Below are 25,972 nucleotides of genomic sequence, written 5' to 3'. Positions count from 1 at the left end.
CTTCAGAAGTTTTGTTTGAACGGGCTTTGCGGGATGTGGGGCTTGGGGTGAGGCTTGGCGCGATGATGGGGGGTCTTCGGGCATTAAGACATTCGAATTATCTGGATTTGAACGAACTGGATAGCGATTGCGAGGGAGAAGAATGTACTTTGTGGTTATTTACACTCTATTTGTCGTGAGACTTTTGTCTTATTCCAAGCAAGAAAGCACTTTTATCATCGCTCCAACGCAGCAAACGCCGAACATAAGTCATTCAAAATATCATTTCACTCATCTTTCGTGTAAACAGACTTTTGCCTCCATTGAGAGCCATAACGCCAAACAAAGAACGGCGTAGGTGCCAGCACAATCGTAGCTGCAGCCAACACCGTGAAGCCAAGCCCATAGCCGATTTCGTCAGTCAAAGGCGCAGTGACGAGCGGGAGGAACGTTCCCATTAGACACCTCGTGATCAGCACGGCAGTCATTGCAGATGCAGAAAAGAGATTGAACGCATCGACGACGTACGCCATCATGGGCACCATAGTGAGAATGACGAAGACGCCGAGCAGGACAACGGAAAGCAGCATTAGCCACACCGGAAGAACCAGCTGCGCCACCCAGCCGTAGAGGGCGACGACGAAGGGTAGAATGATTGCGCCAAGCATCATCAGAGGAAGGCGGTTCTCTGCAGCCGACTTGACGTCGTCGGAAAGTCGCAGGCGGGTGTAAATGCGGTCAAGGAGGAAGTTGCAGATGATGAGACCGAGGACAGAGCCAATGCTAAAGCTGAGGAAAGCTGAGCCAACCGTAGCCGGCGTAAAATCATATCTGTACCGTAGGATGTCCGGGAGAGTCGTCGACATGACGTAGAAAAATGTGAAGACCAGCGCGCCGTAGATCGACATTATCTGGAGAACAAATGAGCTCCAGAATACTTTGACCGGACGCGTGATTGCGGCAGCAAGACTGAGTTTCGGCTCAGAGATCGGTTGATCTGTGAAATCGGCCACGTCCAGCCCCTTGGCGGCAAGGACTGTGACTTTGTACGTCTCGCGGAACAAAGTCAGGAAGACGACCTCGCAGACAACCGCCAGGCCGATTGCAAGCCACATGGTTCCTCTCCATCCTAGGGTTTCGGCAATGGCACCTGAGATTGCGGGACCGATTGCGCCCCCAAGCAAGGGCGCAAACATGACAACGGACATGGCCGAACCGCGCTGCTCAGACGGGAAGATGTCGCCAATGATAGCCGGATTGAGCACATTCGAGGCGACAGTGGCTCCAATGAAGAAGCGAGCGAAGATCATGAGCTTCATGCTTTGGCTGAGTACTCCCAGCACACTGCCGCAGATGAAGAGAACATTGGCGGCGTTGAAGACGAGATAGCGGCCGTACCTCTCGGACAGAGGAGCAATTAGTAGGGGTCCAGCTGCTTCACCCAGTTCCCAGATGGTCACGAGCAGAATGCTTCCAATTTTGCTGTCTTGACCGCCATTCAGGTCCGAGATGATGCGGCTGGCGACTGGTACGACAGAAATGCAGGTGAAAGTGCTATGGATCCATTAGTGGGGTTAGAGATCGAATACCACTAGGAATACTTACACCGTGAAGGCCATGAACGCAAGCAATGCTACAATGCCCCACTTGTACGCTAGACCCCAATCCTCAGGTAAGTCGACCTCATCGTAAACATCCTCGCGACTCTTCACTTGCCGAAGCAGCGGCTGCCTCTCGTCGGCCGTCATGTCTTCCGCATCGACACTTGTATGAGACTGCTGCAAAAGGTTCTGCGTCATCTCGAAAACCACGGGCGCAGCAGGCCCGAGTATATAGGTATAGGGTGTAGGAAAAAACACACCGCGAGGGTGCGCGCGGCTCAAAATTTTGCCGGCTGCAGCCGCGCATCGGTAGAACGTTTGTTGCGACAAGACCGGGATCTAGAGTATTCTCGGCCTCACCTTGGCTGGGCATACCCGACGAGAAAGCCCTTACCCGTTGCTCTGAGCGGAGATAAGTCATCAGGAGATATGATGTTTAAACCATAATGTTTTAGGTGTTTCTTCGCTTCAGATGATCGGAAGCGGCTAATGAGTCCGTGATCAAAGCCGAAACGCTCCCTACCTGGTATCGGTTGAGCTGAGCAAACCCTCTGGCTATACTGACCTCTGCGGTACCTCGCCTCTTCTGATTCGTGCCTAGAGCAACTGTTTCACGTTACTTCCAGCTTGCTGTGAAGAGGCGTAATGGGACAAGCTTGTTGGGATCTTTGAATAGCGGGATATCTCGACAGGGCTATCAGTCTATTAGATAACCACCTATGTGCGAACAATTCCGAGAAACGCAGGTAAACATTCGCATTGGCATGGTTATTATTTATCATCAGTGCTGGATTGTAGAATATTTATGGGTACCTTAACTTTATGTAGGTCTTCGGCCAACGTGTCGCCGCAAGTCGTCGCTCCTTGCCGCTGCGGCTGCGCGTCGTCACTTTTGACACGCTGTCTCGAGCATGTGAAAGCGCACTCCTGCCAGCGCCGACAGCTCTTCATACGCCGGAGCTTTACAACCTCTCACATCCTCACGCACCGGAGACGCCACCATGGCCTCCTCAGTCTCGCCCTCCTCTTCCCCTCGCCTTCCCTCTCCGCCGCCAATCGCCGAGGACCAGAGCGGACCTACCTCGCCCGGCCTCTCGCTCTACCCACCCAAGTTCCCAAGCGGCGCAGCCGAAGCGTCGCGCAGAATACGCCCCGGCACAAAAGCAGAAGACATGGCTGAGGGACCGCCTTTGACGGAGCTTTCAGACGTAAGCTGTTCAGCAAGCACCTTGTTTCCCGAATCTAACTAAGAACCATCTCAGATCGACTCAGCCTTCCAATTGACCGAGCACCTCAAAGCCCTCCACTACTCCTACACACACCCCTCCGACACCTCCTCCACAGTCCCCATATCGCCCGAACTCGCCCGCGAACTCGCCCACCCGCCCCAAAACACCGCCAAAGAAATCTGGCTCTACGAGCTCGGCCGCTTCCTGATTCAAAAGACCAACGCGATCATCGTCGCCCTCTTCTCCGACTCCCCGCCCTGCTCCGCGACCACCTGCAACGAAATGCGCGCCTCTGAATGGCAGTACCTCTGCGCCGTGCACGACCCGCCCAAATCCTGCTCCGCGATCGACTACTGCTGCCACACGCTCGACTGGGCCGCATCCACCCTCTGCAACAGCAAGCTCTTCCCCTCGCGGCTCGGGCTCGGCTCCGGCGGCAGCGGCGGCACGGACAAGGTGCTCGCGCAGCAGATGAAGGAGATCACGAACATCTTCCGGCGCGTGTACCGAATCTACGCCCACGCGTGGTTCCAGCACCGCGACGTCTTCTGGCGCGTCGAGAGCAAGACAGGGCTGTACGCGCTGTTCAAGACCGTGTGCGACGAGTACGGGTTGATTCAGGTGGAGAACTACACGATCCCGCCGGAGGCGGAGGGCTTGGAGCCGAAGGAGGTGACGAGGGACACGCCGGTGGCTGCGCAGCCGCCTGCGGGGATCAGTTTGCTGAAGAGGCAGGATGAAGGAAGCGAGGAGAAGCAGACGCCTGAGCCTGCGGGCAATGAGACTCTGGCTCTTGGGGATACGACGAAGAGGCACAGGCACTCGACGAACAGCAGGTCGAACTCGGTGTCTACGACGATTGCGGAGGAGGCAGAGGAGGACGATGATGCTTCTTCGAAGCCGAATATTGAGCGTCCGACGAGCACCGTTCCTGCAGAGGTTGGCCTTACCCGCAGCGACACGATCAAGCCGGAGCCGGAATCGAAACCCGAGCACGGAGAGGTGAAAATTGAAGAGCCTGAGGCGGAGAAAGCCAAATCAACAGAGGAGGCTGAGGCGGACCCCGCAAAGGCGGAGGATGACGAGGAAGAAGCGGAAATCACAGTCATTGAGGCAGAGGTCCCCGAAGACGCTCCTGCGGCGCCCTCTGAGGAGACCGAGGCTGAGAAGCCGGCCGAGGAAGTAAAGGAGGAGACCCCAGCAGAGACTTCGTGATGCAAATGAGAGGCAATGGCGCGGAAGCCGTGTATTAAAATGATACCCTTTTAGCTTAAATTATCGCGGGTGTATAGCTCCGTGGCTCTTAAAAGTAATGTCGGTATACGGACACTTTTTAACATTCTTGATCTAGGTTCTCAATTGCGGGAAGTAAATTTCCTACATGGTGTTGCAAGATTGTGAAAGACATTCACCTGTGGCTGTCTCGTCGAGATATGTTCCAAGTCTGATGATAGTGATTGACTTTCTGAGGGGACAGCTTGAGCTTCGCCAACTTCGTCATACCCAGCTTTCCCATCAACACTCGCAACCCTACACTCACCAACGCAACATCCACCGCCTCAAATTAACGACCTAACGAACCGCCACGATACACCTCTTCCTCAACCACAGCCACCACAGACCCGGCCAAAACAACCCACGACCCCCGCAACGCAACAATGACCGACCTAACCCCCACCCTCAACACCCTCCTCGCAACCCACAACGCGCCCCCGATCCCGCCCTCCCAGCCCCCGCGCCCCCTCGACTCCTTCCTCCAAGAAGCCTACAGCATCCACGCCCGCATCGCCGACCTCACGCGAACCCTGCGCTCCACGCGGCCCGCCTACCTCTCCACCGCTCCCCCCTCGCGCCGCAAACCCGCCTCCCACCAGAACCCGCACACCCAGCCCCTCACGCCCGCCGAGCGCGACGCCTTCGACGCCTCGTCCAAAAACCTGCTCCGCAGCCTCAACGCGGCGATCGCCGCGCTGCGCCAGGCCGAAGACGTGCGGAACCAGACGCTCGAGAGCGTAGCTCTGCAGAAGCGCGCGAAGAACGGGCTCGGGGCGCTGGGGCGGTGGGCGGCGGGCGGGGCGGCGGCGGCTAGGAGTCCGGAGGAGGAAGCGGAGGAGGGGAGGAGGAAGGCGCTGGCGGCGTTTCGGGGCGCGGTGGTGATGTTTTTGGAAAGCAGGTTGGGGGACGCGGGGAGGGTGCAGGCGGAAATGATGGAGGTGAGGGTTGGACGGGAGGTGGAGAAGAGCAAGAGTTCGCTTTGGAAGAGCCGGGGTGGGGGGCGGATTCCGTATGCGGATGGCGAGGAGGGGATGGGGGAGGGTGTGGGAGGGAAGAGGGAGGCGGCTGCGGAGGAGCAGGAGAAGGACACGGCGGAGCTGACGCAGGACCAGCTGCAGATGTTTGAGTCGGAGAACGCGGACCTGCTGCAGTACTATGAGGGCCAGATGGAGCAGATTTCGCAGGCCGAGAGGAGTATTTTGGAGATCAGCGAGTTGCACGGCACGCTGCATGCGAATCTGTCGCAGCAGAGTGAGCATATTGAGCAGTTGGTGCAGGAGTCTTATGACACTACGGATAATTTGGGCAAGGGTAATAAGGAGTTGAAGAGGGCGAGTGAGAGGAGGAGCACAGCGCAGGCGGTGTTCTGGAGCACGGTTGGGTTCTGCTCGTTTTTGGTCGTGTGGGATCTTGTGTTCTAGATCATGGAAGACAAAAAAGCATCAAGGCTTGCTATATGCTCCTCAAGCTGCTCGGAAGGAACGTGGTGTCCATCACTGGACTATCAGCGCCGTCATCGCAAAGGAAGCTGCTTGTGTTCCGAAGATCGCAGACTGTCGATGCGCAAGGACTGGCTGTCTAACATATCGGCAAATTGGCATGTCCGCCCGTCCGATGTGATCAATGGGCCCGATGGCAAATGCAGCACTCCGATCGTCGTTGCTATAATTGCCGACGAAGCTATCAGGCCTTGCAGCATCTCTGGAGGGATGGTCAGAGCAGCTGCAGTCAATTTACAGGCGGAGTGACCACAAATCCGCTGTCGATCAAGTCGCGATACCGACCGCAACATGAGGTCAAATACCCTCATATACTACATGTACCCAACCGACCAATGACGGAGTCTGCGGCTGTCCTGACGATCCCATCCATGTAGACGAGCCATCTTTTGTAGTAGCTGTTTCGTGACAGGCTGGCCGAGATAGCTCCGCGGCGCAAACAACAAAGCAATACTAGTGCTCTGAGATTCCGTCGTGCTGCTGGTATTCACAGGTGGGCTTGACCTCCTTTCGAGCCAGTTGAGGGTTCTGCCGAGACATACTTTTACTAGCAGGTCTCCACTGCTGATCGCACTTGGTAGATCATGGAAGTACCGGAGATATGAACAAGAAACCAGACACATCGGGACCTTCCTCTACAAGAATCATAGAGCGCAGCGTAGACCTTTCGACAGCCCAGCCGTTTTCTTGAACATGACATGGGCCAAGTGAAGTGGGCGACAGCGCGGATGGAAGCGAAGACAAGAAAACATAAATCAGGTTAAGGTTCGACAAGCTCCACCGCGGCAGACCACGTTCTCTCCACTTTTCGTGGCATTGCTGTGTGGGGAGGTGGATGCAGATGTCACTGTTTTGTATCAGGGCTCGCAGGGCCTGTGGCAGTGCAGTGCAATCTCCTCCTTTTCTGCCACCGCCGACATCCCATCGCATGTTTCGCTTCGACCCGGCCGCGGGCGCTTCCAGAAGCATGACGATCCAGTGGCTTTCCAAGCAGGTTCCAAGCTTTCGCCGCGCTGGCATGCAGATCGAGCAGAACTCCCGACCTCCGAGGCGAGCGAGGAATGGCGCCAGCTCATTAGGCGCGTCCGATGCGCGCAAACAGGCTTGCCGCAGGCGGTCAGGCAGTGTGATGTACATGGCGCGGTTGGACTGCACCAGAGTCAATGCGTTGGCCTGGAACTTCTTCTTCTCTACTCTCTCCCCGTACTCTTGTAGCAGTCGTAGGTCACTCCCTGACATCTCTCATGTGCTTGCTGTAAGCGATTGCACGCGCTCCCTCCAAACATCGCGGGCTACTACGGCCTACGCCTCACCGTGCCTTCCTCACTTCGGGGACGCCTTGCTGCCTGACTTCACCTCCTTCCTCCAACCTTCACTTTTCCCACCTCAGCGAAACGCCCATTTCGCGGCTCCCTACGACACCTAGCTTGGATCCTGATCTTCTAAATCGCCGGGTCTCAGTCACACACACAGCACATCTGCTCTCGCGATCATGACGACCCGACCGAAGCCCCAGCCGGGGACTGCACCGCAACATACGCCTTCATGGCGAGAGAAGAACATCAGTGTCTTCAAGCGCAAAGACCATGCGCCATCGCCAGACGACCAGGAAGCCGCCCACGAAAAGCACGAGGCAGACGTCGAAGAGGCTCGCCGAAGAGGCGGAAAGAGGACCAAATATGTCCAGGAAGACGGCGAGAGTGGCCGCACCTGGATTCACCCTTGGAAGTTCATTAGGATTTGCGGCAGGTCGTCGTCGAAAATCAGCATGCTCACCAATATTCTTTGGCCCTTCACCATCGCGGCCATGGTGCTCCACTTCGGCTGCGACATGCAACGCGAAACCATCAAGCTGTGGGTCTTCATCACCGCATACATTGGCATGGTCCCCTGCGCCAACCTCGTCGGCTTTGCTGGTCAAGAACTAGCACGCAAGCTGCCAACAGTGCTCGGCGTAGTGCTGGAAACGACCTTCGGCTCCATCGTGGAAATTGTCCTATTCATGGTCCTGATCAAGCAGCCCGGCGAGCAAGGCATCCATATCATCCAAGCCGCCATTCTAGGCTCTATCCTCGCCAACCTGCTTCTCTGCCTGGGCCTCTGCTTCTTCATCGGAGGCATCTTCCACCCCAATCAGACTTTCCACGAAGCAGTCAGCGAGGTCGGCAGCAACCTCATGCTCGTCGCCGGCATGGGCCTCGTCATCCCCTCCATCTTCTACAACTCCCTCGCCTCCAACTATCAGCCCGAATTCCTCGAAACCCGCGCCCTCCACATCTCCCGCATCACCGCCATCGTCCTCCTCATCGCCTTCGTCGTCTACCTCTGGTTCCAGATACGATCTCACCACGGGCTGTACGAAGACATCCTCAAAGCCGACGAGCACAACGACCACGACCGGCACAAAGACCTCGCAAAGGACAAGCTCACCTTCACCGAAGCGGCCATCGCCGTCGTCATCGGCGTGACCTTCGTCTCCTTCATGGCCGTCTTCCTCGTCCAGCAGATCGAGTACATCGTCGAACGCGGCGTCAGCGACAGCTTTATGGGACTGATCCTCGTGCCGGTCATCGAGAAGGCCTCGGAGCACCTGACGGCCATGGACGAGGCGTACGACAACCAGATGAACTTCGCGCTCTCGCACGTGCTGGGCGCCAGCATCCAGACGGCGCTGCTCAACACGCCGCTCGTCGTGCTCGTCGGCTGGGGGCTGGACAAGAACATGGGGCTCAACTTCGAGATGTTCGACGCCATCGTGCTGATCCTGGCGATCATCGTCATCGGCAACTTTTTGAGGGACGAGAAGAGCGATTACCTCGAGGGCGCGCTGAGTGTGTTTGTCTACGTGCTTATTGCTGTTGCGGCGTGGTATTATCCCGCCCCACCGGAGGGCGCGGTGATTTCCAGTGGTGATGCCTCGGGCGGTGAGCACGCGAGGATGATGAAGTGGTAGCGAAGATGGATGAAATTCTGCAAAGTTGGACAAACAGTGGTGGGAGAGGGCAGAAGCAGTGCTCGACAATCAGAATGCACCCGAAGGAGAACCTGCGGAATCATCACTGGTTTCTTCAGCGAATCGATCGGACGGCACCGCGCTGGCCGCGGCTGCCACGGCAAATCATGTTTGAAGTTCACTGCGTCGAGACAAGGGCGAGACGATGAGGCAGGTAGTAGGTTTTTAATCAATTTTCTTCAATATCCAATAATTCCGAAGAACAAAAAACAAGATCTACCATACATCCCATCCCAATTCTGAGCCGTTCCCTCAATTCCGCCACTGACAAACTCCCGGCCCCCCAACCCCTGCACAAACACGAACCCCACCGCCGCTCACTCCCACCTGATCCAAACCGACCACCACTCCATGCCACAGGACTTGCAAAAATCCCAAGTCTTGGGGCATGGACTCGCGGTCGGCATGCACCAGGTCGGCGTAGTGCATGGGGTGCTGGGGGACTTGGTCGAGGTGGTGCAAGGCTTCGACCAGGACTTTGACGAGGAGCAAGACGTGCTCGTTCTACTAGTCGCTGGGGGTTCTGGCCGGGCTCACGGCGTAGAACTCTTGGTGTGCTTGCTCTGCTCGAAGTGGTGAGAGACTTGCGATTGGAGGCTGAGGTTTTAGTGTATGGATTTGGTGGGAGGTACACGGGTTGCTGTACGGCTTGGACGAGGTGGTGCATGGCTTCGACCAGGACTCTGACGAGGAGCGAGATGTGGTCATCCAGGTTCTTCCCACTGTCCAGCTCCACGCTGCGCGACTGATCATGACCTTCACTTTACTGGCAGCTGTAGGCAGTGCTTTGAGGTCGTGGTCGCTGGGGCGCCGTGCCTGCCGGCGTCCATGTTCACAGCGTGCAACTAGCTCTCAGTGGCCCTCGGCCTGCCAGCTTTCGTATCCCGACGCCCCTGACGACGCTTCGAACTGATGGTCGCTGGAATGCATGTCCACGCCATGCAACTGGTCGTCCCGGCGGCCGTCGTCCTCTGAATCTGCCAGTGCTCTGCCGCTCTCCCACCGACCACCCTCCCCCCAGCCCCACCCTGTCCTCCACATCGGCCCGTTCACCAATTGCTGCAACCTCCCCGCCACGGACTCGTACTCTGCGCGGACCTCCTGCTGCGCGTCCCAGACTTCGTGCGGCGGACTCCAGGGCGGCTCGCGCTGCTCACGATCGATCGTGCCAGCGAGGATATCCTCGGGGAAAGCGGGAGGCTCGTACAGCGGGGCATGCAGCGCGGGCTGGGGTTGTTGCTCCTGAATTGACGCAGATGCCGGGATGGCGAGGGCGTCGACGTCGGCTAGGAAGCGGCGCACAGGCGCGAATGGGCCGGCGGCGGTGTTGCTGCGCTCGGGGAGGGCGAGGGTTGCGGCCGAGAGGGGCGGGGTGAGGAAGTGGGTTGTCGCCGTGTGCCATATGGGTTGGTCGTTGGTGAGGGTGTTGGAGCTGAGGTTGGAGGTGGCGGAGGAGGGTCTGGTTGGGGGATTTGCTGGGGGCGCTGGGGGATGGTTGTGGTAGGGATGGTGGTGGAGGTTGTCCGCGACCACCGGGTCGTGGTCATGGTAGTAATGGTGATAGTGGTGATGGTGGGTGGCATCCAACAGGGTCGGGTAGTTGTCGTCGGAAGCATTGCCGGTGTCTTGGTCGGTATAGCGAGGCGCATTGTCCGCGTGGGCAGATTCGTGGAGGGTCTCTTGAGCAGCACCCATTGCTGCCCGCTGATGCATGGAAGCGGTGTTACCAATATCCTCACCGTCATAATCAGATCCAACATTCGGGGAACCAGTATTCTCGACTGCCTGATTCCAATCTATTCCGCTCCCACGGCGACGGAAGGTGAATCCGTAAGCGTCCCAGCCAGCATGCAAGTTGCCATAACCATATTCCCTGTCCGCGGGAGTCCTGTAGTAGAAGGGAGTCGGAATTCCCAATCTATTGTCGGCCTCGTACCCATAACCATAGTCGTCCTCGTCAGCCTCCAAGCCAGAGTCTGAAAAGGTCCTTTTACTCATGATTATCTCGTTGTGATCTGATGCCTAAGACAAGACTCGTACCGATGTACAAAGAACAGAAAGATCAAATACCTCGCGAAGAGACGCCCGCTACATCTATCCTTGCGGCGGCCATCAAAAAATAGGAGCGGGAAGTCAATTGCAGTCGCTGTCCTCACGCGCGTCAGCAAAGCCAATAGCATGGCAAGCGCATTGTCTCTCATAAAGCGGAAAAGACATGCGAGCGTCAAGGCACAAAGATGTTTGTCAGCCGGATTGTTTGTCTGGAATCTCGTCAGTCGCGATCGGTCATCCGTAGCAGGCGGGAAAGACATTTGAAAGTACCTGCTGTAGTGTGGTTGGAAACCACCGCGGGCAAGACTGCGGAGGGACTTCGTTGCTGAAAGATGGAGACCTTTGCCATGATGTTGTGCTTGCTGCCGATTAATCCTCTGTCACACCATGCTCCCTTATGCCTTGCAATGTACTCAATGCAATACCCACTGACGCTCTTACCGATCGACCACTGCGCTAACCATCAAATCCCAAGCTTGTGAAGCCCGTGCCAAGGCGGGAAGTGAAGTGTCCTCACTCCAAACTCAAAAACAAGACAGCCTCTGACCACGCATTTCGCATCGCGACAAATTTTGAGGGCGCCTCTACGGCGTATCGACGTTCATACACGAGACTGAGAAATGGGATGAAGTAAAAATCTTAAATAATAGCGTGAGACAGGATCTAGACATACTGCCAGAAAGAGGCCGTGGCGCAAAAGTGCCTCCTCGTACCTCCCGTCCGAAAAAAAAAAAAAACATATATCGCCCGGTGCCTGCCCGATAGCGAAATTTTGTTTTTTCTTCTTGCAGTAACCAGATCCGTAATGATCAAAGGGAAAAAAAGGAATCCTCGTGTATAAAGTTCGCTCGCTCGGCCGTATATTCGTTCCCCTTCTGCGGGACTGTTGAAGAGTAAAAAAAGAAAAGATCAAATGGAAATCCGCAAGGTCCAAATTAGAGGGCGAAAAAAAAGGCCATTCAAGTAAGAGTAGCCATTGCGATAGCCACCTTCTTGGCCTGCTTCTCCCTTTGGCGTTCTGCAAGAAAAGAAGTCTCGTCAGCGAATGCTCCGATGAAACGATCATTTCGAAGAAATCCAATCATGGCGTCAAACCCACCAAAAACATAATACATTCGACGGATCAATGAGCGGACCGGACCAAGGCCATCCTACCTTTCCTATCCTTCTCCACGCGGATGACGTTCCTCGGCGGGCTCGGGTTGCGCTCGACGATCGGCAATATCTCCCTGTCGCGGCGGTCGCGGTACTCGACGAGCTGGTACTCGTCCGTGGAGCGGTCGCGCACGCGCACGAGCGTCTTGTCCTGGTCCTCACGCTCCCGGCGAAGGGCGTGGCGCTCGAGCTCGAGAGCGCGGATCTCGGCCTCGATGTCGCGCGTGCTGTGCGGGTCGCGCTCCTGCACGACGAGCGTGCCGCTGTGCGAGGAGGGCGGCGGCGCGCGCTCTTCGATGATCGTGCGGCGGTCTTCGTAGAATTCGGGCGCCTGCGGCGGGGCGGGTGGGGCGGGGCGCTCTTCGATTACGGTCTTGCGCTCTTGCACGACGGCCTCGGATGCGCTGCGGTTGCGAGTGCGGTGGCTGCGCTCGCTGCGGGGAGGCGAGAGGTAGCGGCTGTGGTGGTGGGAAGAGGGGGCGACGCTGGGAGATGGTGCGCGTCGCGAGCGAGACCGTGAGTGGTGGGAACGGTGCGAGTGGTGGGAGCGGATGGTCGACGGTGCAAAGTTCGAGGGAGGGTTAATGTATTCCTTGCGGATGAGCTCCTCGTGTCCGCCCTCCTGTGGTGGAGCTGGAGCTTCCTCAACCTTCTCCTCAAACTTGTAGACTGTTTTCTTGTCTGTAGTACTGTTAGCGATTGACATTGTGTTGCTCTCAGACGGCATACTGACCTCCTGCCTTGTACATCTCACTGATCTTGATGACTTCATCAATCTGGTCCTTTTCCAGAGCGATGCGCAACAGGAAGAAGTCATCTTCTTCGTCGTATGGATAGGCCAGATCGTGCAGAGCATCCCTGTGTACCAATCGCTTTGGCATGCGGGTCTTGCCCTTCTTTCCGACGCGGCGCTCAGGTGAGGAGCTTACCCTCGAGGCGCTCTCGAGGCTAGAGCTGCTGCTGCTAGAAGAGCTGGAAGACCTCACGGTGGAGGGTGCCTTGGTTGAGGGAGCCTTGGAGCTCTTGTGGCTCTTGGAACGACCGCGGCCGCCACGGCGGTGTACCGACCGTTCACGCTTGATCTCGACCTCGCGGTAGTTCTCGTGCTCCGGGTGGTGATTATGGTAATGATACTCGTCATAGTGATCCGGCTTCCTGATCGGCAGCGGGACAGGTGTGTACGGCGGCATGCGATACTCCTCTCTGTCGTAGCGAGGGCCCGCAGGGCGTCGGTCGAAGGTATCCAAACTGCTCTGGCGCCTGATCATGCCTGGCCTCGGCGGAGGCGCGAAGCGATCAAATTCTTGCTCCCTCGGTCTGTAAGGCGTCAGGGCCATCTGCGCCAGCTCACGAGGGTCGACCTCGCCGAAGAGCTCCCTGTCCGTCCGGCGCTTCGGGCGGTTTTCGTGGAAGGTATCCTGGAAGATACGGTCGCGCTCACGCTCATCGTTGAAGCGGGCAGGAGGGCCACGGCTGTAGGGCCGCTCCTGCACCGCGATGCCCGGAGGAGGACGCTCAGCATAGCGGTAATCCTCCTCGAAGCGACTTCTGGGAGGCTCGGGCGGTGGAGGGGGGCCGCGGCCAAAGTTGTCAAAGCGGTCTCTGTCCCATCTCTGAGGCGCGGGCGGGTAGTCACCGTACGCCAGGTCGTCGGCGGATGAGCGGTAGCCGCCAGCGAAGCGCGACATGGCCGGTGGAGGCGAGGCTAGTTGAGGTGAGGTGGTGGTGGTGGGTGGGTGGGGTGCTGTGAGACAGACGTGGTGCTCGGTGAGGAGAGGTCGGGCGCCGAATGAATTTTGGCGGTGGAGGCTCTGGCCAGCAGGCAAATGATATCAGAGCGGCGCAGCGACTCGGATGCGAAAATGTAGGCGCGGTGGAGTATGGAGTTGGTAGCGTGTGCGTGGATGTTGCAGGAGGCTGGGCCTGCACGAGGGGGAGGGGTGGTACGTCACCCGACTGCAATAGCGCCCAATCAGCGGGGTGTGCTGCCCAGCGTCCCCTGTATAGATTGAGTCGTGGACTGCGGCAGCCGGTGGGAGGATGCGATACAGACGCGATATGAGTGCGGACGTATGTAGGCAGAGAAGCACGGGATTGCAGCGAGCTACTCAGGCACCGAGAAACAGAGAAGCGAGTCTGCTGGACAAGGGAGACCCTCATCCGCGTTGCGCGACCGGGTCCACGGATGGCATCCCACTTCCCACTGCCAACTCCCATCAGCCCTGCCGGCAAGCCCGCACCCAGCGCCGATCCACACTTGGGCTCTGCGGAAATAGTCCAATCCTCCCACTAACGCTCTCGAAACACGCTTGCACGCCCGACTCGCATGTGAGCCCGACCCATGCACACCATGTGGCTGGGAGGGATTTTCGAAACGCTCCTACCTGTGCAAGCAAGTGCGTCCACGTCTCTATACTTCATCGCGTAGAACCAGCTCATGTTAGAAATCATCGAGGTGCATCCTCCGCCAAGGTTGGGAGGGTTGGACATCATCTCGTAAGGCTGAAATGCTTCCATCAGGCCCGTTTTCTGTTTCTTTGCCCCATGCGCTCGGCGGAGATCTACGAGCATGTACAGTCCGCGCGGTGGTGTGACTAGCTACGCGCAGCTGCTCGGATGCACCTTCTTGCATCCAGCCATCTAACAGCAAGATAATGATGGGCATTTCTCATTGCGCGAAATGCGAATGTAGACGCCTTGTCCTGATTGTTGCTCAGAATGGATACCCAATCTCTAAAAGATATGGGCCCTTAGACGGATGAGAGCGCGGAGAAGATGAAGGAAGAAGAAGCAGTAGTGGGATTGGGTGATGATCGTCCTCTCCAGTATGTGTTGGTGGTGAACGGAAGAAAACCCTACCGATACTGGCCGGTGGTGGCACTCGGCATCAGTGAATCCCTAAGAGGTTGCTATGTTCACGTGCTTCGCCTCTGTGAACCGTCGGACCTATGTCCGGAAGAACAAACGAGCACGGCGCGCATTTTTCTTTTATCACCCGTACTCGCCGAAACGTACGATGAAAGGTGATCTAGGCTTGAAAAGATGGCAGAGGGATGTTCGCGGTGAGGGCCTACAATCTCGAAGCCGAAGCGAGTTTGAAGCACCCCAAAAGCGTCGAGAGAGATGTGAGCTTTTGCTTAACAGAGGGGAAAGTACACCTTGCATTCGGGGATCCAAACGAGCAAGGCCATCCGATGAGAATTGTGGACCTGAAAATCACCCCTCACCACACCCCGTGGGGAGAGACGACAGACTTCGACCATAACACGCCTTCTCCATTTTTTCTTACTTCGCCATTGAGACTCCACAGTCTGCCTCAACAACCCGCAACTCGTCCAGCATCCATTTTCGCTCAAAGCCGACCTCAGCCGCAACGCTAACGCTGAATTCTGCTGCTACTCCGGCGCGCGTACCTGAGAGCAGCGTCGCCTCTCGGCTGTCGGCAGCAATTCGTCGCAAGCGGGCACCCTGCTGACCACAGGGGCACCGCATTTCGCCGCCAGAGGCTCTGAGGCGCTGGATGCGCTATGCCGTATCAGTAAGGTGATAACCTTGTCCCTGTAGCGACAAAGGCTCACACAACCTCGCGGGTGGGGTCTCCTCGCCACTTGAATGAAGCGTGCTGTTCAGGTTGCACGATAGCCTTGTGACAGAATCCCAAGCACGACCAAGCATTCACATTGCTGGGCGGTGGCACGGCCGACGCTGCGACAAGCCGCTGCTAGCAAATAATGGCTTGTCTTGGGATGGCCTTGGTATCCTTCCAAGAAAAACCTTAGCCTCAATAAGGATTCAGCCAAGATGGCTAGCTTTTCGTGTTTAGCCTTGGCTTCGCATGAAGTCTAAACTCAACCGTCCTGCCTTTAGGTCTAGATCATGGCACCTCAGCTGCTATCTTCCACGTGAGCCGTTGAGCAGCTCGCTTGTCGCATGGGAAGCACAATCGTGCACTGCACTGTCATCCTTTACGAAGGCACTTAATTCTCACTTCTGATAAGGAGGCAAAGTACCAATGATGGGAGCACGACGACAGTGGCTGTAGCATAAACCCCACCCTTGAGCGCCACACCCATCCACCTGATTCTCGCGCACGTAGGCGATCATGTACCGTTTCTGGCGCGCAAAACTCTCGCTAATTGATAACAGTGCAACCCTGGGGCCGCACTGACGGAGCTTATTCGCCTGTCGCGTGCGCTGAAGGTTGTTCGGCTGATGCAGTGCGACGGTGCCATCTGCACCTCCCTCCGGTCGATGAGCCGAGCATGTCGGGGTTCTAAAAGCTGCCCGCGTCCCTCCCAAGAACCTGCGACGACAGCATTCATTGCAGTCTCATACGTTTGGCAAGAGGCCATCTGAAGGACAGCATGGCGCAGAACCACCAGGACGCCGCAGCAGAGTAAGTCATCTTCCCACCTTGACCTTCACTCAATCCACCACAACGCGCCATACTCACAATACCACAGGCTGCACGAAGAGTTCGCCGAGCGCGTCCCCAACAAAGAGCGCGATCTGGCCGGCGGCTACATCGGACGCTCAGACCTGGACGAAAAGGAAGCCGCCGCCACACCGACTGATGTCGAGCTCGACCCGACGGCCGAAGGCGAAGAGCCCAACGAGCACGAGAAGCGTACTCTCCGCCGAGTGGGCGAGAACCTTCCTGCTTCGGCCTACCTGATCGCCGTCGTTGAATTGACAGAGCGATTCACCTACTACGGCTCTCAGGGCTTGTTCCAGAATTACATCAACAACAGGCCCAATGGTGCTGATGGCGCTCCTGGTCTGGGTTTGGGGCATCAGGGCGCCACCGGATTGAATCTATTCTTCCAGTGGTTCTGCTATGGTACGTTCGATGGAATCCCTTGATAGTTGCATCGATTTTAACATTCAATCTCAGTTACACCCATCCTCGGTGCTGTCATCGCCGATCAGTACCTTGGCAAGTACAAGACGATCTTGCTGTTTGCGGGCTGTTACTGGGTCGTAAGTATCGACATGCTCCTGGCCTCTTCATACCACGACTGACCCGGGCTTTCAGGGCTTGATCATCCTTTGGGTCAGTGCCTTACCCTTCTCTGTCGAAAGCGGACACGCCCTCGGCGGCTATGTCACGGCAATCATTGTCATTGGTCTCGGTACCGGTGGCATCAAATCCAACATTGCTCCTCTGATCGCCGATCAATACCAACGCCGCAAGATGGCCATCAAAGTTCAGAAGGGCGGCGAACGCACAATCATCGACCCGGCCATCACATACCAGCGTATCTACATGGTCTTCTACTGGTGCATCAACCTCGGCTCGCTTTCTTTGATCGCCACGCCTTTCATGGAAAAGGCCAAGGGCTTCTGGACTGCTTTCCTGATGTGCTTCTGCATGTTCAACGTCGGCATCGGCGTCCTCATCCTCCGCCGCAACTCATACGTCGTTCGCCCGCCGCAAGGCTCCATTATCACCGACGCTTTCAAGGCGATCGGCATCATGATCAAGAAGCGAAACACAAACGCCCCGAAACCCTCCTGGCGTGCGACCAACGGCATCACTAAGCCCGTGCCCTGGAGCGACCACTTCGTCGACGAGCTCCAGCGCGCCCTCAAAGCCTGCAAAGTCTTCGTCTTCTGTAAGCAAACCCTACCCTCGTCGCAGACCATCAACCCTCACTAACGCCTCCTTCCCTCACAGACCCCATCTTCTGGGTTTGCTACGGCCAATTCTCTTCCAACTTCGTCTCGCAAGCCGGCCAAATGCAAGGCCACGGCATGCCGAACGACTTCATGCAGAACTTCGACCCCATCTCCATCCTCATCTTCACACCCCTCCTCGACCGCATCCTCTACCCCATCCTCCGCCGCGCGGGCATCGAGCTCCGCCCCATCGCCCGCATCACCATCGGCTTCTCCTTCGCCGCCCTCTGCATGGCCTACGCCGCCATCGTCCAGCACCTCGTCTACTCCGCGGGCCCCTGCTACAGCGCCCCCGGCGCCTGCCCCGCCGGCATGGACGGCGAAACCCCCTTGCCCAACCACGTGCACATCGCCGTGCAGACGCCCGCGTACGTCTTCATCGGCCTCGCCGAGATCTTCATCAGCGTCACGGGCCTGGAGTACGCGTACACGAAGGCGCCGCCGAGCATGAAGAGCTTCGTGCAGAGCATGTACCTGCTGACGAACGCGTTCGGGTCCGCGCTGAGCGAGGCGCTGCTGCCCGTGCTGGTCGACCCGAAGATCCTGTGGATGTACGCGGGCATTGGCGTCTTCACGGCTGGCACGGCGGTCGTGTTTTGGCTGCTGTTTCACCACTATGATGCGCTGGAGGAGAAGATGTATGATCTTGATAGGGATCTGCCGACGCTGTCGAAGGGTGGGCAGGGGGTTGTGGAGGAGAAGAAGATTGAGGAGTGAGGTGTGGGGAGGTTAGGGTAGCTGCTCAGTCAGTCCGGTGGGCAAGGCGTTCGCCTGAGTCGGGGCGATGGCTGCCGTTGATAATTAGGTCCGGTATGCAGTATAAAGTGTCGGTCCAGCGAGTCTGCATCATCGCAGCTTCATCAAAGCGGTTTGGCCGCGCAATACGTGTGATCTCTCGGGTCCAAGGACGGATGGCGATTAAAAGAATTTCTCTTCGATGTTACAGACATGAATACCAACGATCAATTGCTTACTAGTGGCAGCTGAACAAGATCTGCAGCATCCATTTCAGCGCTAGAAATCTCTCCCGTCCTGGCCCTACCAAATGAGCCCATCTTTAGAATGATACCATTTTTGAACCGACCTCCCAACTCCCGCTTGAACGCATTGCCCAGAAATATCACATCCCGCAAGACCAAATCCCCGTCACCAAACCAACCCCCCTTACTGCCTCGGCCCATCCCTCGACCACCCCATAGCCCTCATCCTAGCCTCGATCCCACTCCAAACCTCCTCGACAACCTCGCGATCCCTCCACCTCGCATGCCCCTTATCTAGCCCAACACTCAGCACGCCGCGTCCCCAACCCTTCACGGTATCCGGCACCACCTCACCCTGCCACCCAACATACACGCCCAGCACGTGGCTGAACAAATCCGCGGGCGCCTGCCACTTGTAATTCTTGAACTGCCACGCCTGGCCCGTCGTGAAAACCGCAACCACGCGGTTCCAGTAGTCCGGGCGGAACTGGTCGGGCGAGTCGACGAGGATGAAGCGCATGGGCCGCTGCGGATCAATACTCGGCAGCAGACGCGTGAGCTGCAGGATGTTGGGCGCGGTGGACGACGCCGTCTCCGGCGCCTGGTACTGGCCGTCCTGCAGGAAGGCCTTGACGTTCGGCATGCGGATGAGGCTGGACGCGGAGGGCGAGAGGAGGATGATGGGCTCGGCACGGCGGCCGCCGGAGGGCTTGCCGGAGGGGCGCAGGGCCGGGTTGGCGCTGAGCGGCGCGCTGGGGGCCGCGGCTTTGGCGTTCTTGACGTGGAAGGCGGCGCTGAACTTGCGGATGCCGCTGAAGTCCTGCACCTTGACGCCGCGGAGGACGGTGTTGCGGTCGCCCATCTTGCGCTCGAGCGCGTAGATCTCGCGCAGGCGTTCCTCCTCGCGCTTGCGGGCGGCGGCGTCCGTGACGCCGGCGTCGCGCATCTCGACGTCTTCGCCGCCGGCGGCGGTGACGGCCGCATCGCGCGCTTCGGCTCTGGTCTGCTGGTTGTCGTCCAGGCTCTTGATGAACTCGCTCTCTTCCTCGCCGCTCTCGCCGCTGAGCCAATTGACCAGGTCGAGCTTTTCCACGAACACCAAGTTTGTTACTGTGTCGCTCTTGCCCAGTGCCGAAAGTTCACCATTGAGCGCCTGTGTTGCCGCGATGTAGTCACCAGTTCCCATGTCGCGATTCTGCCAGCAGAAGAAGACCGAGCGCAGGTCGATCGGCTTGCCACCGAGAGAAGCACTGATGAAGCGCGTCTCCTGCGTGAGTGGTATCGAGATGTGTTGGTCATTGCGATTGAAGACCAAGTATCCTGCAGCTGCCAGCGATTGTTCTGCGGTTGTTGCTTCTGCCGAGGTGGTTGGAATGGGCAAGCTCGAATCCGCGATAGATGAGCGCAGAAACGCAAGAGGGTCGGGCGGGAGGCCGTCTGTAGTCGCCATGGTGTGATTTGTTTAGAGAGTTCGTGAGCAATGGGTAGGTGTTGGGAGTGGAAGATCGTCGTTGTCGAAGTCCAGGGTTGCGCGCGTGGCCGTTTTGGGAAGCTTTGGCGAAGCGCCGCTGCAGCTTCACTTCACTTCACTTCACTTCACTTCACTTCCGCGCACTAGGGATCATGTTCATTTTCCAGGCTCAACACAGAAGGTGCTGTCATACTCGCATGATGTCTGGTCAATGATATTGCATCACACATCATACGAAAAGGGAAGTACGAGGTTCGCTTGAACCATTACAGCTTGTAAGATAACCCATCCTCACGGGTGGAGCTCATGTTGATCTCATGGGTTTTAGAGCTGCTAATTATTTGCTCAGAAAGAAGTGAATGACGCCAAAATATCCCAGGGATTCCTTGCGTCGGATGTGGACTTACATCATGCAATGGAGCTCGTCGCCGATGGCACTGACATAAAGAGCATTTCTGGTCTCTGTACCTCCAGTGAGGAACCACTCTTGCTGTAGCCTCTTTACAATTCAGAGGAGTATTTCCAAGATGTGGGCCTATCTCAGTAATGGTGAAGGCATTGAAACGAACTTTACAAGATTGGGCAACCCACACCGGCGCCAAACCTCCCTCGATGTGCACAATCCATATGCGCTTTGAAAAATCGAGTCTAAAACGAGTACTGAGAACTTACGTCCAATTTGTGCGGTGAGACAAGAGAAAGCTGTCTCCCACAAATGGCACCGGAGGGTGCGATGGGAGTGCTAGCCGTTATCTCCGAGTCACATGACCGACAGGAGATAAAAAGAAAAGATTGACGCTGCTGGGGTTCGAACTCGCCAGCAAAAGAACAGCCACATCTCGTTCGGTGCGCCGGAAGAAAACCCTGACGAGTTTTGCTTACTGGGGTGTCGCCAGAACACTAGCAAACGGAGGTGCAGTCCCGCTCAGGCGTTGCCCACTTCGCCACGAAACCCCACGCCTACCGCTTATGTCCTGGTTACGTCAATGGGAACATTACACGCATATATAAGCTGTATTTCCTTATTTAGGGGCCTGAGGGGTCTGCGCGACAGGTCACGTGGTGGCAGTAGTGGTTCACGTGATTCGCCATTGCTTTAGTCTCTGTTGTTTACTCAGAACACTCTCCCGAGGGCAATCATGTCGCACTATAACATTTCAGTCTTGAAGCGGCAGCAATGTCGAAACAGAGAACTCTCATTCCATGGCTGTGTTACAACGTTTCTGCACGTTCTGGTCTAGTATCTTCTCCTTACGCTATGGATGTTTCTCGAAATCAACTGGGACATCGGATAAAATCTTTATTACCGCCTACAAACACGAATATCTAACAGTATGTACCTAGCTGTCGCTTTCTGAGGCGGCACGGTTTAGATAACCACGGCGCACCCAACCACGTCAGTAAGACTCTTCCAATGGAAATCCATCACCTCCTTCTCCTCCTCTATGTCCGCAAGAATGCGTTGTGCATGACTATCAAATGGGCCATTGATGTCCAGAGCTTAGGGCCAGAGCTATCAAGTCTCAATTGGCCTTGATGTTGAAGAACTCAGTCACCACTCTGGTCCTCAAGCCCGGCGAGAAGTAGTCATAGCCAACCACAACATTGCAATCGGTCGTGTAGATCGTGGTTGGGATTTGGCCCAGGTAAAGAATGCTCCACTGCAATGCGCGTCAGTCAAGGATCTCGGACTCAGCTTGGAGATGCACCTACGGAAGCAACTTCCTCGTCGAAAAACGGACGCTTGACAAGGCCACTGAAAACTGCGGAAGAGGTGACAAGAATATCCTTCTCAAAGATCGGGAAGTTGGAGATGACATATCCGGTCCAGACGCTCGGCGTGGTGCTGTTGGCTTCGTACGTGGTGAGCACGTTGTTGACTTGCCCCTCTGCAGTGACGTTCGAATATTCGAAGGCCGACGACGCAAGGTTACCGTCGTATGCCTCGCTCACACGAACGAACTTGCGCTCGGCGGAGTTTTCGATGTAGCCAGCAGTGACGTGGGAGAGGTTCGTGTTCCTGCTGTCGTGTTAGCAACGGATTGGGGAAGTCTCTCAAACAGCAACAATACCATTTGTGCTGGATGAAGCTTGTTCCGAACTCCGTACGGACAGTCGGAGGCTGTGGCTGCTGGAAGTTGCCAGAGAACTCATCCATTGAAGATGGGAATGGCTTGCATCCTTGGATTTTGGCGGCTTGACCACCGACGCTCAGCAACAAGAGCGAGCCCAGGATTTGGTGTAACATGTTGGCAAAGGAGTGAAGAGTATAAGAGCGACTTGAGTAGAACGGACCGTGCTGTGTTGGTTACAATCAAAGAAAACTTAGGGACGGCTGACAGAACACTTTATAGCATGTCGAAAGACGAGGGCCTCGTCACGGCATTCTGCGTCGTCATCAAATATCCTCTGCTCGGTCTTTACGTTGGACATTCTAATTATTGATCATTGTTGTTACCTACATTGCTCGGTCTTTGAGTTTAGTGATCTCGGTGACGGGTACTAGTTCACTCCTTTGCTCGGTCTTTGAGTTTGTTAGTGTCAATTAAAGTTTCGCCCTTGCACACGTGGGTCCCTGCCGAATCTCCATGCTGCACTGCCATGCGACGAGTGGAGACACTTCGATGTTTGACAGGTTCAAACCTCATCAATGCGCCTCGCCACGTGGATGCTTACCATCACCCTCGGCACCGAGCATTGCGCCATGTTCGCAGGCGTCGGACACGACGGCACCTTGCGGTAAGAGCGCGCCGCGACCATGTCGACCACATCGAAACGGACGCGAACTTTGGCCGTCAGGCAATCGCATCACGGTTGTTACACTTGCAAGTATGTTGTCAATAACTTAGTTCGCTTCAAACCTACTTACCTTGGCAAGGGATCGAAAAGTCAAATGCGATGAGGCTAAGCCTTCATGTCTGCGATGCATCCGAGCTGGCAGGCTATGTGAAGGCTACCCGAACCGAGATTTGCCTCATGAGACAAAGGCTGCATACTCGCCCATCCAGATACACCTGCCTCATGAGCTCGCTATACGTGTAAGCAGTCCAGGAAGCACTAGCGATAGCTGCAGATTTTCCAAGCTAGGCTGTGAGCTATTACGCGGCGGGTCCCTCAGAGGCTCCGCGAAGACCGCTCCTTTCTGGAACTCCCTACTACCGCAGCTGGCGTTCTCAGACTGCGGTATACACAATGCAACTGCGGCTCTTGGAGCCGCAGCTCAGTTGCAAGTACAGAGAGACGACAAGGCCGCTGTGGCTCTGCTGCGATGGTACGGCAAAGCCGTTACCCAGGTTCAAAAGCAATTAACAGCCAAAAACATCGATTCGAACTCCATCCCAGCCACCTGTCTGCTGCTGGCGTTCGTGGATCTTTTTGCTGGTCGAGAGCTCCAGGCTCTCGCTCATTTTCAAGGGTTTGTCGCACTGCTGCTGCATCGATCTGGTTCTGGTGATCGCGCTATCTCTACGAGCCCTCCCCAAACCCCTCCTACTCCCAACAAGGACGAAACACCACGGTTCGTCGCATCCGATGGACTGGACTACGCAGCATTAGTCCTAGACGTCAACATAGCAAGCTACGTGCTCAGCACCGGACCCCGACTCCCGCCAATCTCCACCCACTCAAACCCCTACAGCCACACCACAACAGACCCTGAGTCTCTCGCCCTCCAAACACTCCACGCAAGCTATGTCTTCGCCAGCACCGCCTCTCAATACAAATACCTCCCCTCTTCCCTTCGCCCCACCAGCCTCTCCATCGACCAAAGCCGCCACGTAGCCCGCCTCCACCACACAATCGCCCAAACAACCACCCTCGCCTCACACTCCTCCGGCCGAACCCAAACCCGCGCCCTCGTCCTCAACACGCACGCCAAATCCTGCCTGATCTACCTCTCAACCCTCGTCTCACCCTACGAAAAATCCTACGACGCATACACAAACATTTTCGCGTCCATCCTCGCCGACGCCGAAGTCATCCTCTCCCAAGACCAACAAAATCGCCCACCCGCCCAAACCAGCCTCCCAATTCCCTTCACGCCCGACCTCGGCCCCGCGCAACCCCTCTTCCTGACAGCCCTCAAATGCCGCGTCCCCTTCATCCGTCAACGCGCCATTCATCTCTTGAAACAAACAGGCCGCGACGGCCCCTTCGACGGCCGCCGCGCAGCAGGCATCGCGGCGCGGGCTGCGGAGATCGAAGCTTCGGAAAGCGAAAGTCAGGTGCCAGAGGAGCGAAGGCTGCACGGGTGCGGCGCGGAGCCCGCCGCGGCGAGAGCGGGGGTCGTGGGCGTGATGTTTTCGCTGTGTGAGGATGTCGAGGGGCTTGTGGGGGCCGGCGAGAGTGGTGGGGTCGGGGAGGGGAGGTGGTGGAGGATTTGGAGGGAGGAGGTGAGGTTCGGATGAGGGGGGGTAAGGTGGTGAGGATTCGTTAAGAGGGCCGCAGGGCATTGGAGGTCTTGAAGCTGGGACGATCGTTCGGAACCGCACACTATTGGGGGTTGGAAAAGCGAACAGTGCTGCCCATTGGCAAAAGACAGTAGGCCAAAGGGTGTCGGCGGATACAATGCTGCAACAGCGAAAGTTTTGCAGCCGAGCTAGGGCGAAGGCGATATAGAGGAAGTACTGTAGAGGGTTCGAGATCGATCCTTAATCTGCTAGGCGGGAAAAAGATATGAGAATCAGACCTATCACCAAGCAATGTTCATCTTTCTCCCCGATCCTTCAGCGCCACCCTGACCTCCGTACTGACTTCGAAGCTTCATGAGTATTCATCCACTTGCTTACAGGGTAGTCCCAATAATGCTCTTATCCCATCTCCCATCACTTGCCGGAGGAATCCCAAGACGCCCATGATCGAGCGTTTCCTAAAAAGGTGCACATACCCAAATCAGCCAACGCAGCTCGGTCGCAGCTCTTGCATCGAGCCCCCGTTTGCTTTTGGGGATCTCTGAATTTCGATCGGCTCTGCTCTACCCGCCGCTAGCTGCGGTCATCGTTGTGAGGTAACTCTGCAGTTCAAGTGATTAAGTCTCCCCTACCCTCAGCGGGCTTTTTCGATGGAGACAAGGAGGCTGCCGTCCTCCTGTTTGATCGCGTTACACGAGCTATACATACAACGCAGCAATACGCAATGTCTCCCCCCATCTGAGGCGCGACCCACATCACGATCGACGAATCAAACTCGCAACCGACTTCGTGGGCCGCGCTGGATTGTACACTAAACGCCCGAGTCGTTCTCTCGGATCGGTGTCGTCACGGTCGTTTTGTTCGCTGCCTTTCGTCCGTTCAAACGGCACGCTTGAGCGATGGGTCAACCTCGTCGCGCGAGCGACTCAGCGCGGCCGTTGGACTAAACATACATCACGTATGAGATCATGCGCAACGAGCAGCGATCTCGAACCCCATCCCGGCGTCAACCCACGTAGTCCTCCGCCTCCACAACCACATCCTCGCATCGCCTCGCCACCAATGCCAACCAAGCAGGAAGCCAACGCCGCCGCGCAGCAGGAACTCCAGCGCGTCGTGCGCGCCGTCCGCAACCGCAGACGCAGACGCCGACCTCCTGCGCGCAATCAGAGGCTTCATGTCGAACAACGACTGGGCCGAAAAAGCAAGTCCCTCTCCCCACGACCAACCCAACCCAAACCCAAACCCAGAAAAGGCCCCCTCCCCCGCCTCACCCACGCACCCACAAACCACTAACAACGCCTAGATCCCAACCCCGAACTTCTCCACCGCCCTCTTCGCCCACACGACAGTCACGCACGCCAGCCGGGGCTTGCTGCGCGCACGCTTCCCCGCGCTCGCCTGCTACGCCAACGCCTTCGGGACGCTGGCGGGCGGCGCGCAAGCGCTGGCGCACGACTACGGGACCGGGTGGGCGCTGCTGACGGTCGCGCAGCAGGGCTACTGGGAGACGCTGGGGGTGACGGAGAGCCTGGCGGTGCGGTATTTGAGGCCGGTGCGGGTGGGGGAGGGGGTGGGGTTGGAGAGCGAGGTGGGTTTTTTGGAATTTTTTTTTTTTTTTGGTGTGGGG

The 25,972-nt window shown here is 56.9% G+C and overlaps 10 protein-coding genes across 10 annotated transcripts; 6 read left to right on the top strand and 4 right to left on the bottom strand.

The window, feature by feature from the left end:
* Positions 1–127: 127 nt before the first annotated feature.
* WHR41_06411 (uncharacterized protein) lies at positions 128–1,814 on the bottom strand. The gene is made up of 2 exons (XM_069375016.1): positions 1,585–1,814; positions 128–1,533 (listed from the first exon to the last, which is right to left on the bottom strand). The coding sequence occupies exons 1-2, from the start codon at positions 1,776–1,778 to the stop codon at positions 267–269; spliced, it is 1,461 nt and encodes a 486-aa protein (XP_069228176.1). The 5' UTR covers positions 1,779–1,814; the 3' UTR covers positions 128–266.
* A 739-nt stretch (positions 1,815–2,553) lies between these two features.
* WHR41_06410 (uncharacterized protein) lies at positions 2,554–4,155 on the top strand. Its single transcript, XM_069375015.1, has 2 exons — positions 2,554–2,788; positions 2,843–4,155. Exons 1-2 carry the CDS (start codon positions 2,582–2,584, stop codon positions 4,022–4,024), a joined length of 1,389 nt encoding a protein of 462 aa, XP_069228177.1. The 5' UTR covers positions 2,554–2,581; the 3' UTR covers positions 4,025–4,155.
* Positions 4,156–4,467: 312 nt separating this feature from the next.
* WHR41_06409 (uncharacterized protein) lies at positions 4,468–5,505 on the top strand (the record flags this gene model as incomplete). Its single annotated transcript, XM_069375014.1, has 1 exon — positions 4,468–5,505. The coding sequence occupies one exon, from the start codon at positions 4,468–4,470 to the stop codon at positions 5,503–5,505; it is 1,038 nt and encodes a 345-aa protein (XP_069228188.1).
* Positions 5,506–7,075: 1,570 nt separating this feature from the next.
* On the top strand, positions 7,076–8,536 carry WHR41_06408 (uncharacterized protein; the record flags this gene model as incomplete). The annotated part of the gene is made up of 1 exon (XM_069375013.1): positions 7,076–8,536. The coding sequence occupies one exon, from the start codon at positions 7,076–7,078 to the stop codon at positions 8,534–8,536; it is 1,461 nt and encodes a 486-aa protein (XP_069228187.1).
* Positions 8,537–11,384: 2,848 nt separating this feature from the next.
* WHR41_06407 (uncharacterized protein) lies at positions 11,385–13,907 on the bottom strand. Its single transcript, XM_069375012.1, has 3 exons — positions 12,537–13,907; positions 11,804–12,484; positions 11,385–11,666 (listed from the first exon to the last, which is right to left on the bottom strand). Exons 1-3 carry the CDS (start codon positions 13,489–13,491, stop codon positions 11,608–11,610), a joined length of 1,695 nt encoding a protein of 564 aa, XP_069228184.1. The 5' UTR covers positions 13,492–13,907; the 3' UTR covers positions 11,385–11,607.
* Positions 13,908–15,775: 1,868 nt separating this feature from the next.
* On the top strand, positions 15,776–18,199 carry WHR41_06406 (uncharacterized protein; the record flags this gene model as incomplete). The annotated part of the gene is made up of 6 exons (XM_069375011.1): positions 15,776–15,895; positions 15,950–16,199; positions 16,267–16,643; positions 16,698–16,783; positions 16,839–17,418; positions 17,481–18,199. Exons 2-6 carry the CDS (start codon positions 16,168–16,170, stop codon positions 18,197–18,199), a joined length of 1,794 nt encoding a protein of 597 aa, XP_069228183.1. The 5' UTR covers positions 15,776–15,895; positions 15,950–16,167.
* A 447-nt stretch (positions 18,200–18,646) lies between these two features.
* Positions 18,647–19,912, bottom strand: WHR41_06405 (uncharacterized protein; the record flags this gene model as incomplete). The annotated part of the gene is made up of 1 exon (XM_069375010.1): positions 18,647–19,912. The coding sequence occupies one exon, from the start codon at positions 19,910–19,912 to the stop codon at positions 18,647–18,649; it is 1,266 nt and encodes a 421-aa protein (XP_069228182.1).
* Positions 19,913–21,456: 1,544 nt separating this feature from the next.
* WHR41_06404 (uncharacterized protein) lies at positions 21,457–22,344 on the bottom strand (the record flags this gene model as incomplete). Its single annotated transcript, XM_069375009.1, has 3 exons — positions 22,006–22,344; positions 21,647–21,953; positions 21,457–21,594 (listed from the first exon to the last, which is right to left on the bottom strand). Exons 1-3 carry the CDS (start codon positions 22,179–22,181, stop codon positions 21,457–21,459), a joined length of 621 nt encoding a protein of 206 aa, XP_069228181.1. The 5' UTR covers positions 22,182–22,344.
* Positions 22,345–22,560: 216 nt separating this feature from the next.
* On the top strand, positions 22,561–24,339 carry WHR41_06403 (uncharacterized protein; the record flags this gene model as incomplete). Its single annotated transcript, XM_069375008.1, has 2 exons — positions 22,561–22,762; positions 22,812–24,339. The coding sequence occupies exons 1-2, from the start codon at positions 22,692–22,694 to the stop codon at positions 24,337–24,339; spliced, it is 1,599 nt and encodes a 532-aa protein (XP_069228186.1). The 5' UTR covers positions 22,561–22,691.
* Positions 24,340–25,404: 1,065 nt separating this feature from the next.
* WHR41_06402 (uncharacterized protein) lies at positions 25,405–25,972 on the top strand (the record flags this gene model as incomplete). Its single annotated transcript, XM_069375007.1, has 2 exons — positions 25,405–25,455; positions 25,649–25,972. Coding segments are annotated over 2 exons (375 nt in total), but the record flags the coding sequence as incomplete, so codon positions are not given.

The sequence above is a fragment of the Cladosporium halotolerans genome (assembly GCF_011745625.1).
Source record: "Cladosporium halotolerans strain TM138-S3 chromosome Unknown Sca21, whole genome shotgun sequence".
NCBI lineage: Eukaryota > Fungi > Ascomycota > Dothideomycetes > Cladosporiales > Cladosporiaceae > Cladosporium > Cladosporium halotolerans.
Note: the sequence above shows the minus strand (reverse complement) of the source record. Positions and strands in the feature narration are given on the sequence as shown.